General features: G+C 39.4%; 1 protein-coding gene across 1 annotated transcript; it reads right to left on the bottom strand.

Annotated features, from left to right (window-relative positions):
- Positions 1 to 525: 525 nt before the first annotated feature.
- On the bottom strand, positions 526 to 11668 carry LOC142486219 (uncharacterized). The gene is made up of 11 exons (XM_075584856.1): positions 11589 to 11668; positions 10388 to 10641; positions 7469 to 8872; positions 6634 to 6726; positions 5880 to 5984; positions 4856 to 4965; positions 4276 to 4470; positions 3659 to 3821; positions 2932 to 3097; positions 2572 to 2666; positions 526 to 2122 (listed from the first exon to the last, which is right to left on the bottom strand). The coding sequence occupies exons 2-11, from the start codon at positions 10533 to 10535 to the stop codon at positions 2031 to 2033; spliced, it is 2571 nt and encodes an 856-aa protein (XP_075440971.1). The 5' UTR covers positions 10536 to 10641; positions 11589 to 11668; the 3' UTR covers positions 526 to 2030.
- Between the last annotated feature and the right edge of the window lie 259 nt (positions 11669 to 11927).

Genomic DNA, 11927 nt, shown 5'->3' on the forward strand with positions numbered 1-11927 from the left:
TGAATTATGACACTTGGCGAAATGTTTAGAAACACTATGTGTCAGTAGGCCTCTTCTAATATTACTTAGGTGTTCTAGAATACGTGTTCGGATTGCTCTTTTTGTTTTTCCCACGTATTGTAGTCCACACGAGCACTCTAATAGGTATATAACATATTCTGTATAGCAGTTAGTATATTGTTTAATTTGAAAATTTTCTTTACTCTTATTAAACACAAAATTCTTTTTATCTGTTTGTTTGTGTTCGCATGCCTTGCATGTTGAACAACCAAAAAAACCCACAATGTTTTGAAACAGTGGATGGATAATGTGCCCTACAGCCAATATAGAAGAATGCGGAGAAATTGTACAGAAGAAACAGTCTTTAAGGAACAGTGTAAAACACTTGAGTCACGGTTTATTCAAAAAAATTACAAGAAAGATGTTTTAGATAAAGCATTCAATAAAGCTAAAACATTAAATAGAGAAGATCTCTTGGAACCCAAAGATGATACATCAATAAAAAATAACAAAAATCAATTCGACACAGCTTTTCTGACTACTTTTAATAAAGAATCTAATAATATTACAAAAATCATTCGAAAGCACTGGCATGTTTTAAAACGAGACCCAATTCTACATAGCTCTCTTCCAAAACATCCTAAAATAATCTTTAAAAAAAGCCCCAAATTTAAAAAACATTGTTGCTCCCAGCGCTATGAAGAAAAAAATAAATATAAAAAATAAATGTTTGTTTCAAAACATTGTGGGTTTTTTTGGTTGTTCAACATGCAAGGCATGCGAACACAAACAAACAGATAAAAAGAATTTTGTGTGTAATAAGAGTAAAGAAAATTTTCAAATTAAACAATATACTAACTGCTATACAGAATATGTTATATACCTATTAGAGTGCTCGTGTCGAAAATTTTCAAATTTTTCAAATTAGGTGTTAGAGGCTAATATAGTAAAAGAATAAAAGATCCTTGGAAGAGCTGTAAGGCTAGATCCTAATTACTGTATGGATCTAATAGAGTCAGAGGTTTTGGGAACAAATAGGTAATGGGCAGCGTAAGAAGTTCAAGTGGTCTTATTCTGTCGTCAAGCTCTGTGACAGAAGCGGTGGTCACAACCTGCGGTTTAGATTTGTCAACTCACATTGATTATCTGTCATTGCCACTGATTTGTGTCAGTCTCACTGATTTTTAGCATCAGCATTTTGTAGACTTCAATGGAGTCTCACTGCTAAAAATCTGCATTTTTCCATTAAAGTGCCATCTTTGTGTCCCTAAACCCAGAATCTCACTGCTGTGAGTCCTTTGTGGTTAACCTCTCTGTGGTTCAAAACGTGTGATGACAAATCTGGATTGGTGATGTTTCATCATTTGTGTTGTACTCAGGTTTAAATAGAAGCGATGGCCCCATTCTTCCAACTCTGGTTGTTGTGTGTTCAGTGGTTGGTCATGGGAGGTAGTGGACAATCCCCTTATGCAAGTCATAGATTTTATTGTGGGGCGTGAATTCACAGGAAGTTTACGGTATTCATTTACTGTATACAGGGTTGGCTAAAAATCAGTCCCATAATGACAATGACATGTTGAATGGGTTAAACTAATGTTCAGTCCAACATAGGACCAAAGTGACCTAATGACAGTGACTTGTTTAATGGGCTATAGGGTCATTTCAATGTCATAGCAAATCAGTATACGAGGCTGTTGACATACTGTATATAAAAAAGTGATTTTATAGTGAATTACTGTAGTAATTTGAAAACCTTTGGCTACTGAACATAAATGAATGTACAAGAAAACGATTGATATATAATTCAAAGAGTTTATAATTATACAATAATAAATAAACAAATAAATAAATAAACAAATAAATTATTCGGCTATTGAAATACAAAAAAAATTTGCTTGTTCCTCTTGTTATTATACAATTCCAGTTTCCTGAGTCCTGCCTGCAGGGCTTGTCGTATCTGTCAGGTTCACATCTATGCAAACGGTCTTTTTAAAATACTCGCAATATACAGTAAGAACATGTTCATATTGCTACAGGAGATCCTGGGTGTTCTTTGCTTGTTCAAACATCTGCATGACCTTCACAGCTGGCACACAACCTTCCCTCAGTATTGTGATGGAGCCTATAAAGCAATTACAAACCATATTATTAATTCATTGATAAAGCACATTCTGAATGATTATTTTCTTTGTGCAAAATTGGTATTGGCTTAAAATGTCAGTCCCTTGTAAGACCAGATGGCACTAATCGCAGTGTCATGTTTAAGGGGTTAGTCCCATTTAGGACCAGATGGTACTAATCGCAGTGTCATGTTTAAGGGGTCTCCAGAACCAAAGTGTACTAATGGCAGTGACATGTTTAAGGGGTCAGACCCTCCTAGAGTTCGTGGTAAAACTACTGGTTCTCCCCAGTGTATAAATAAAAAGTAGTACTATCCATGGTTTTTAAATAAATAAAGAGGTTCTCCTGCTTTGAAATGAAAAAAAGTTGTGTAATTCCTAATGCCATCACACTAACAAATAAGGGAGTTTCCCTGTTTTATAAGGTATTTATTACTCATATATTACTCACCTTCATCTATTTTGGTGCAATTTACAACTGTGGACCCCACAAGCTCATTGGAATCTCCGTCACACAGAACCCCGTCCAGCTTGTGACTCAGACGCCTGAGAGAGAGAGAGACACGGAATTATGTACATATAAACATTTTAGGACTGGTGTACTAATAGCAGGGACATGTTTTAGGGGTCTGTCCTTTCTGGGAACAAAGCGTAATAATAGCAGTGACATGCTTAAGGGGTCAATCCTTTCTAGGAATAATGTGTACTCATGGCAGTGACATGTTTAAAGGGTCAGTTCCTCCTAGGACCAAAGTGTACTAATGGCAGTGACATTTGTAATATTGAAGTATCTATACTGCATATCACTTACGTTATAACCATGTCATGGTGGGTGCTGTCAATTTCTCCACTGGGATTGGCGGATGTGATTGCTAAGGGACCGGTCATGTCGGTGAGATGAGCAGTGACTGAGTGATCGGGGACTCTTATCATGATTGAGTCCAGAGTCCCGACTTGCTCATACGCTGGTCCCACACCTAAAACAGACGGGAAAGGGATTGAGTGACAGATCCCGGCTGTGTGCAGGACACACTGAGCACACATATTTCACCATGTAGTACAAGAGGGATAACACATGTCAGATAATACATACAGTACTGATGTAAAAGGCCCTTACATATATCTATGTGTCTGTTTGTCTGTCTATCAGAATCATTTGGAATTTCCATGTGCTCCGATTACCAATATTACAGATTAATGACTAACCCCCATAGAGAGACAGGATAGACATAAATTGATATTATATAGTTACATACAGTAGTAGATGAGGTTGAAAAAAGACATACGTCCATCAAGTTCAACCTATGCTAAATATATATATGAAATTCAGGTAGAACAAAAACAACAGATGCTCAGATGGGGGATTAGTAGTGAATCAGGGAACACTACAATAAGTATAGTACACCTCTATTATAATGATGATGTATGAAATGTGTAGTACAAATACAATAAAAGTGAACAGAAAAGAATAAAAGCCTTGAAAGTCCAAGGAGGGAGAGAGAGGGAGACACCTGGATAATAAATTAAGGGACCGTTACCCAGTTTTTTGAGCCACTCTCCTTTCCGTACAATGCAGCTGATCCCCCCAGGATACACAGACTCCATGAACCTCCACAGCAGGGGGCTGAATGGAGGATCAATCTCCCTCAGCTGCTCTAGGTTAGAAATGCAGATGCAGATGGGCTTCTCTGAAGGGCGTTCCTGTGAAGTGATGAGAGAAAGAGGATCAGTTCCTAATCTAGTGATAGTTACAGGTGAAATCCCATTGCTCCCAGAAGTGTTCCTATAATGTCTCCTTTTAACTCCTCCCCCAACTGCTCCCTATAACTCCTCCCCCAACTGCTCCTATAACTCCTCCCCTGACTGCTCCCTATAACTCCTCCCCCAACTGCTCCTATAACTCCTCCCCCAACTGCTCCTATAAAATCTCATTACAACTCCTCCCCTTACTGCCTCCATAACCATTTACTATAACGCCTCGCCTAACTACTCCTATAAAAGCTCCATAAATTCATCCCCTAATTGCTCCTATATCTGCTCCCATCGCTGCTCCTGTAGCCTCCCCCAAAAAACAACCCTTTGTAGACAATTTAACAATCTAGTTGGCTCCCTTAATACAGTGGAATCTCCAGTTACAAATAATACGGCTTTTCACCTTGATGGAGTAAATTCTCTTGATGGCATCTGGGTGTTTGCAGGAAGCAGCCAGAGCATAGACTGTGTCCGTAGGAATTCCGCACACGCCTCCGCCCTCCAGCAAATTAGCAATTGTTCTTAAACTGCTCGTACGGTGCGACTGGGGTAAAATACACAGGCTGGATACTTCATCCTTCTTCTCTGGCTTCTGTTTCTATCAGAAGAGGAGTCAAAATCAGAGGAGCAGTCAAAATCAGAGGAGCCGTCAAAATCAGAGGAGCAGTCAATTTAAACAGGTATATATAAGCTATTAATGTATATAGTGTCAACTATATAAGGACCACAAAACAATTGAACGTATTTGCCCGAATATAGTGCTATGTTTTTTTCCCAAAAAATGTCCTTCCGAAAACTACTCGTATTATATGAGCAGCCTAACACCTTTTATTTTTCATGTAGAACACCTTCAAAACTGTAGGGTTGTATTATGCGAGGTCGCACTGTATTCGGGCCAATACGGTGTATATATATATATATAAGTAAGTCCGAAAATATATCAGAAAAATATAATATAAACAATAAAATAAATATATTATTACTTTAAAGAAGGCAGGTCCCATTGGAATCAGATCCTTGTTGAATAAGCAGTTGGCAAGAGAAGCGAAAAATCCGTAGAGACAGAGGATGCTGAAGATAGACAACACAACAACTGGAAGGAGAAATATGGGAGTTATTGGTGTTATCCAGATATTAATAGCTCACTAAGAACAGTTTGCAGAAAGTTTAGAGGCATCATTATCTTTCTTAAACATTTTGGATCTTGTTAAAATCAACAATATGGCAGTTTGGGTTTGTCTGAAAATGAGGGGCCAGATACACTGAGGGGTGGCCAATTTACATAGGGAAGGTCCTGCTCTACAGACAGTGACATCACATGAAAGGGAGGATCCAGAATAAATAAAACCCCTCCTATGTTTCTACTTAAAGGGTCAGTCACATGCAGGAGCAATATGATAATGAGAGTAACGTGTTTAATGGGTTAAAGAGTCAGTCCCAGGTAGGAGCGAAGTGACCTATGACAGTGACATGTTTAATGGGTTAAATGGTCCCTCCCGCCTTGGAGCCACCTGGCAACCTTTACATGGGTAAGAGTATCCGAATAAAAAAACTCTTGACTCATATTAGCGTGGACCTTGTCCTTTTCAGAAAGTCAATAAAGATAACTGGGGAGAGAGAGGGGGCTTTCCCTGGGAGAACTTTTGTTGAACACACAGTGACATCACATAAAAGGGAGCAGCCCGAGGAAATCAAACCCCGCCCAAGTCTCGGCTCATCACATTTACACACTGAATTTAAATAATTATTTGAAATTACATATACATGCAGGTGTCAAATGGGGTAAACAAAGTATCAATCACCCCAGTTGTTACCCTTAACACATGTTACTGCCATTAGTATACTTTGGTCCTAGAATGGAATGACCCCCTTAGACATGTTACTGCCACTAGTATACTTTGGTCCTAGGATGGAATGACCCCCTTAAACATGTCACTTCCATTAATACACTTTGGTACTCAGAAGTACTAACCCCATGGCTTCTATTAGACTTATTCCCATACTTACTTTCAAGAGGGAGGGGGAGAGTTTCCAATGTAAAGAGAAGGAAACAGACTATTACAGCCTCCATCGCAAGGGTCAAAAGGAAAAGGATCACGTTCGAGTGTGTAGCTGTAAAGAGAATATATGAAATGGTTGAATTTAACACTAAACAAATAAAATATGATATTAGTACCTAGAGCAGTGTTTCCCAACTCCAGTCCTCAGGGAACCCCAACTGGTCAGGTCTTAAGGATATCCCTGCTCCAGCACAGGTGGGTCAGTCAGCGGCTCAGTCATTTTGACTGAGCCACCTGTTCTGGAGCAGGGATATCCTTAAGACCTGACCTGTTGGGGTTCCCTGAGTACTGGGGTTGGGAAACACTGACCTAGAGGGAGTAGGAAGATGACATTTTGTCCCTTGGTATCTTGTAATAAATAGATCTTATGACCGCTCCCAATTAGAGATGGGCAAATGATTCACCAACATTCAAATTCGTTGTGACTATGGTGTTTATTCGCGGGATGGATATGATGCAATGCCGCGGGTTTACCTGAGATTATTGGCAAATATTCTAATTGCAGTTATTTGCATATCTGATTAACATATTTCCCAGGTGTCTCAGCGGTGCCCATTTTTTTGTGCACAGGTCTCTCTCCATGTGTTGTTTCAAAGTGTGTTTGAGGGGTTATATTTAGCACTTGACACTCTAACTACTGTAAGAATAGTCTCCTTCACTCCCAAAGTCAAACCCCTTTTGGTTTACTTCCCGTGACATACCTAAGACGATCAAAAATATGTTAATTATCAGGAAAGCAATTGCTCCGACTGTGAATCCCCCGTCATTATTTGCATCAATCGCTAGTGAAGGACCTAGAAAAAAGAATGATCAGATACTAAGTTTAATATTACACTGGAGAACATCATATGTTAGTCATTTAGCGGCAGTGCCAGAATACATACTGTATAGTATAATAAAATATAAAATTATATTTTTGGTGCCTTGGGACTTCTCTGTTTACTGTTGTATATTTGAGGTCAGTTTCCCAGTAGCACTCCATTTGGCACAATTAAATATACAGTATACATAATACTAAGGGTTTTGATTTTTATGTATTTCTAATTATAAAATTATTTAAAATATAAAATTAATGGACAAAGTACACACAAAAATGTATAAATATACATATGCATTTTTGTGAAAGAGAAAAAATGATTATTCACACACACACACACACGTTATTTCTTAAACTATTTCAATCACTGCTATTATTTAGTTAAACAAATAATTTGAACACACACTAATAATTTTATCTTGAAATGTTATCAATGGATCTCAGAGACAGTTTCTCTGATAACACTCTATTTAGTCTGCATGGAACAGAGCTCTGTGCTGGTTGGGAAGTGGAGCTCATCAGAATTAACATCAGAAGGTGCCGTGTGAACACTCTACTGCAGGCTTTGGGCCTAAATATGTATACAACGTAAAAACAAATCAAAAACTGCTAGGACAAAAGGGTTGGAATTATGATGTAACTGACATTGAGCTCATTTTTGTAGTCATGTGGGAGGCACAGAGGGGGGGAATAATTGCACAATTTAAAAGCAATATTACCTGCAAAACGTAGCCAGACCCAAGTTGCCCAGATAGCCGAGTAGCAGAACGGCAAAATGGAGCCAAATCTTCTACCTCCTTGAACATCAATCCTACAGATATACAGCTGAATAATAGTGCCAGGAACAAGAACCCAAGGGATGGATATATAAGCTTGAATGGGATCGTTAAAGGAACTCTGGATAGCAGCAATCGATGCCAGGCCGTTGCAGATGTAGAAGAGGGGATCAGACGGCAGGGAGGTGAGATTCTCAGTGACAATTAACTCGGATTTTCGCAGACAGCACCTGCCTCTCAGCAGTATGTCCTGTAACTTGGCACTTGACATAACGATGTTTCCTACAGGTATGAGCAACTTCTCAGCGATTGAGTTAACAAGGCCGGCAAACGTTGTGTACAGGGAAATCACCGTGAATATACTGCAGGTAACCCCGAAGAATATATAAGAGCCCGAACGTGGGATCTGCTGGATTGTGGATATTGTCATTAAGACGAATGAAATATTGTGGATTATTTCTAGCATGTCCTTATTCAGCGACAGGAAGCAAAAAAGACAAGCGCCCGCCAGGAAGAACCAGTCCCCGACCAAGGACTCTCTGCTTTTCTCTACATTTGTGGATGTCAGAATAAATGTTAAGATAAACTCCCCCCAGGATATCACCAGCCAAAAGATGCCGTGGAATGCGAACTTAGTGGCGTGGTAAATATCGTCTCTGAGATAACAATAGTAGCTGGAGATGAATTGAGAAAGTACGTTGTTGCTGATCCATATTGCACCCACATAAAAGATTTTCATGTACCCAAAGCAGTAGAAGGCCATAATGAAAGGGGAGATGGTATCACACATGTTACCCAGTGCCATGGGCTCAGCGTATTTAGTATTTTTCTTCTTCTCTTCTCCAGCAGCAGAGGAAGAACTGCGGTTAGCAGATCCTAGAAGCAGGACGTTGAACAGCGAATTGCCAAATCCAGGGAGAACATACCTCTGAGTGATCCCCTTTAACAGCAGAGCTGTCGCTCCGTAAAGTCCGCACACGACTATGATTAACTCCAGCACTCCTGCGACCACAAGGGCCCAGCGGGCAAACAGCCCCACAGCCTCAAAGACAAGAGTCAGAGTAATCGCCCCGAACACGAAGGGCATGATGTAATTGACAGTGGCGGAGCAAAAAGACAAGAGGAGAGCGATGAAGATATAAGACACTAGGCCTGCCACCGCGCTCTCACTGACAAAGCTGTTGCTCGCGGCTGAGTCAGCTCCCACAAGGATGCGGGTGGCTCCATAGCTGCTCCACAAGGCGGAGAATGCGATGAAGGACGTCCCGCTCAGGTGGTCGTTCTTGCGAAAGGAGAGGAAGCCGGCAACAAGCTGCGTTAGTCCGCCAATCAAGATCAGGTGAATGCCTGAGAGAGGGAGGATGATCTTAGTAACATATAACAAACTATATATACAGTATATATACAGTATATACACTGTATAGTGGAACTGGAGTTAGTACAACAGAAAGGGGTGCAATCAGGGGGAAAACTGTATATGCTATACACAGGAGAAAATGGAACCCTATTGATGCACGCTCCTCTACTGATTAAACAAAATAAATACATTTGAATGAAATTGAACTACACACAAAAAAATGTACGATTTAAAAACCAAAACTGAGCGCAAGTGTGTGCCAGTGACTAGATGAACTCTAGTTACAGTGTGTCATGAGTCTTAAAATCGCTCACTTAATATCCATAATCACACCAGATAAATCTGCAATTAGGACACAATAAATGTGAAGAAAATAAGGCCAGAACTTTATCAAGATGAAGTGATGTACAAATGTGTCAAAGTTCAGCCTGCAAACTTGTAGACCAACCTCTCTATTTCTTTTGAAAATCCGCAAAATGTTTTTCAAACCTTTTGTTATTCAACACATGTGAACGCATGTCATTTCAGCCATTTTGCTGTCTTCTTGCCGCAAGTTTTTTTAGTTCAACGAAGCAAACTTTTTTGTTCACTTTTAAGCGAATTTCACTTTTGCTTAGTGTAAGTTTCGCCTAATTAAGACACAGCAAATAAAAATATCCCTTGTGAGCACAGTCACATGTCTTAGACAGGTCTGGAAACCTGCTTTTCACCATTATCCCTTAGCAAATAATGCTTCCATTGCAGCTAGGGATTCTGGGAAATTACATGCAAATGAGCACACATAATTAGGCTAATTTATATTTTGGCTTAGTCAAGTTTTTGAATTACGAAATTCAAAAAATGTTTAAATATAGAGGCGACTTTTATCGAACTAAGACAAATGCGTGAAATGTTGGACTAGAGTAGAAATTTACAATGGATCCAAATTATGGCTAAAAGTTTACATCTCTATCAAGATACTCGACAAGACTGACACATCGATCTCCAATAAGTTTGGTTTTCTTCACATATATTGAGTTTGCTAGGTCACTTCTCTCCTTCGTTGGGCTGAACCTTTAACCCATTAAACACATCACTGTTGTCAGGTCATTTTGGTTCTACTGTACATGGGATGGACCCTTTAACCCAATAAACTGTCACTGTCCTTAGGTCACTTTGATCCCACGTGGAACAGACCCGTTTATCCATTAAACACATCACTGTCATTAGGTCACTTTGGTCCTACATGGGACTGGCCCTAAACTTGTCACTGTCACCATGAGGACCTTTGGCCTTGATTCACTAATTTGCTGATGCAAGTTATCGAACTTCCATCCAGCATTAGCTGCCATTGACTTGAATGACAGATGACGCTGGATCGGGGAGCAGTACCTCACATCAGCGCTTAATGCATCTCCCCCTTTGCTCCTATACTGTATGTGACTGTACATATATATATATATATTTATATATATACTGTAGCTATTGTCATTTTATTTAAATAGATTCTATCATTTGTGTCTCACCAGCAAGGATATTCTCCACTCCTCCAGGAATGACGGAAGTGCTGAATAAAGAAAAGTTCTGCAAACACACAAGGAAAGCGCTGATTGCGTTCGCAAGAAGTCCGAGGACGGCAGGTTCGCTGTAAATCACAGCAGTAAATCCCTCCATGGCTCACGCGTATATTCGGTATGAAGGCGGAACTGTATTATTTTCAAGGGTACTGGTCAATTCCTCCAATTAATTAATGTACCATATGCAAAAAAAATGGTAATATCTGAAAATAAAAATAAATGAATAAAGTTAATTAACTAAATAAAAAATCAGTAAGTAAACTTTACAGTAAGGGCAGTTACAAAGTGGGATTCATTACCCATTGGGGCTGTGATGGCAGATACAATAGATTTGTTCAAAAAAAGGTTGGACATCTTTTTAGAAAGGAAAGGTATACAGGGATATACCAAATAAGTAAACATGTTGATCCAGGTACACTATTACTGTATATTACCTAACACACAACACCACTACATTTAATTTACAAACTACACTGGCGACACACTTTATTCGAGCTTGGCTAGTCCCACGAATTCGGGTATACCCGGGTGTATTGAGGTTTGTGACTGTTTTCTGCCCGAGTGCATTGAGTTATTTTCCAAGCAGGGATTGAAGCATTTTATTCCCGCTGGCTGCAATACTGCACAGTATATATATATAAACTGCATTACAATTCATGAATTTATGCCATCTGGTAGACACGCGAAGCATTGCAGCCTATTAAATCCTAATCATTATCATTTAACAGATCAGCCGCCCATCAGCCAGGCATGAACCCAGGCTGGGAAGGCAAATGCAACGGGGCTTGTCAGAGGTTAGGAGTGGCGCATTCCAGGTATCTGCCAGGTACATACCGGGTATTTGCTCGAATAAAGTGTGTCGGTGCAGTATAAGTATATATGTATTCATAGTATATACTGTAAGCCTTGTGTTTTATAAAAGTAGTGTCTTTGTACTGTATGTACAGTATTAAGCGTATCCATTGAAAAACTGAATTATAAATACTGCCACTGGCAAATGATCTATAATTATTATTTTGTAAGTATTTAGTTATACAGGGAAAATATACTGTGAGCAAAACAGGTGAATCTTATGCACTCGTTTTTAATTTACAAAACCAGAGCACAGCTACTATGTAACATTACTTCCACCACCATAATTAACACTTACCACTGTGTTCCATCCAAGGTTGTGTATAATGCACCCGTCTCTTCTTTACTTCTCTTTGCTCTGGACCACTGTTCACAGCTCCTCAGTGCAGGATGTGTGTTTCACTGTGAATACAGGTTATATATACTGTGCAGATGGCCGTTAGAAAGGGAGGAGTGGTGCACCTGGCATTTCCCTGTCTCTATATTTCCTCCTCTGAATACCTTTCATTAAATCTATTTCCTCATATATCTGCTCTTTGTATGTCCCCTGTGACCCTTCACCCATTAAACATGTCATTGTCATTAGGACACTTTTGCTTGTATATTGAACAACTGACCCTTTAACACATTTAACATG

Source organism: Ascaphus truei, unplaced genomic scaffold, assembly GCF_040206685.1.
Source record: "Ascaphus truei isolate aAscTru1 unplaced genomic scaffold, aAscTru1.hap1 HAP1_SCAFFOLD_790, whole genome shotgun sequence".
Taxonomy (NCBI): domain Eukaryota; kingdom Metazoa; phylum Chordata; class Amphibia; order Anura; family Ascaphidae; genus Ascaphus; species Ascaphus truei.

What these genes read in the sequence shown, in the direction of transcription:
- LOC142486219 (XM_075584856.1), bottom strand. Translation starts at nt 10,535, where the DNA reads ATGGAGGGATTTACTGCTGTGATTTACAGCGAACCTGCCGTCCTCGGA. An exon ending in CATATTTTTGATCGTCTTAG is followed by an intron (nt 5,985 to 6,633) that starts GTATGTCACGGG and finishes TTCTCTTTACAG; the next exon opens with CTACACACTCGAACGTGATC. An exon ending in TTGCACCAAAATAGATGAAG is followed by an intron (nt 2,123 to 2,571) that starts GTGAGTAATATA and finishes ATTGCTTTATAG; the next exon opens with GCTCCATCACAATACTGAGG.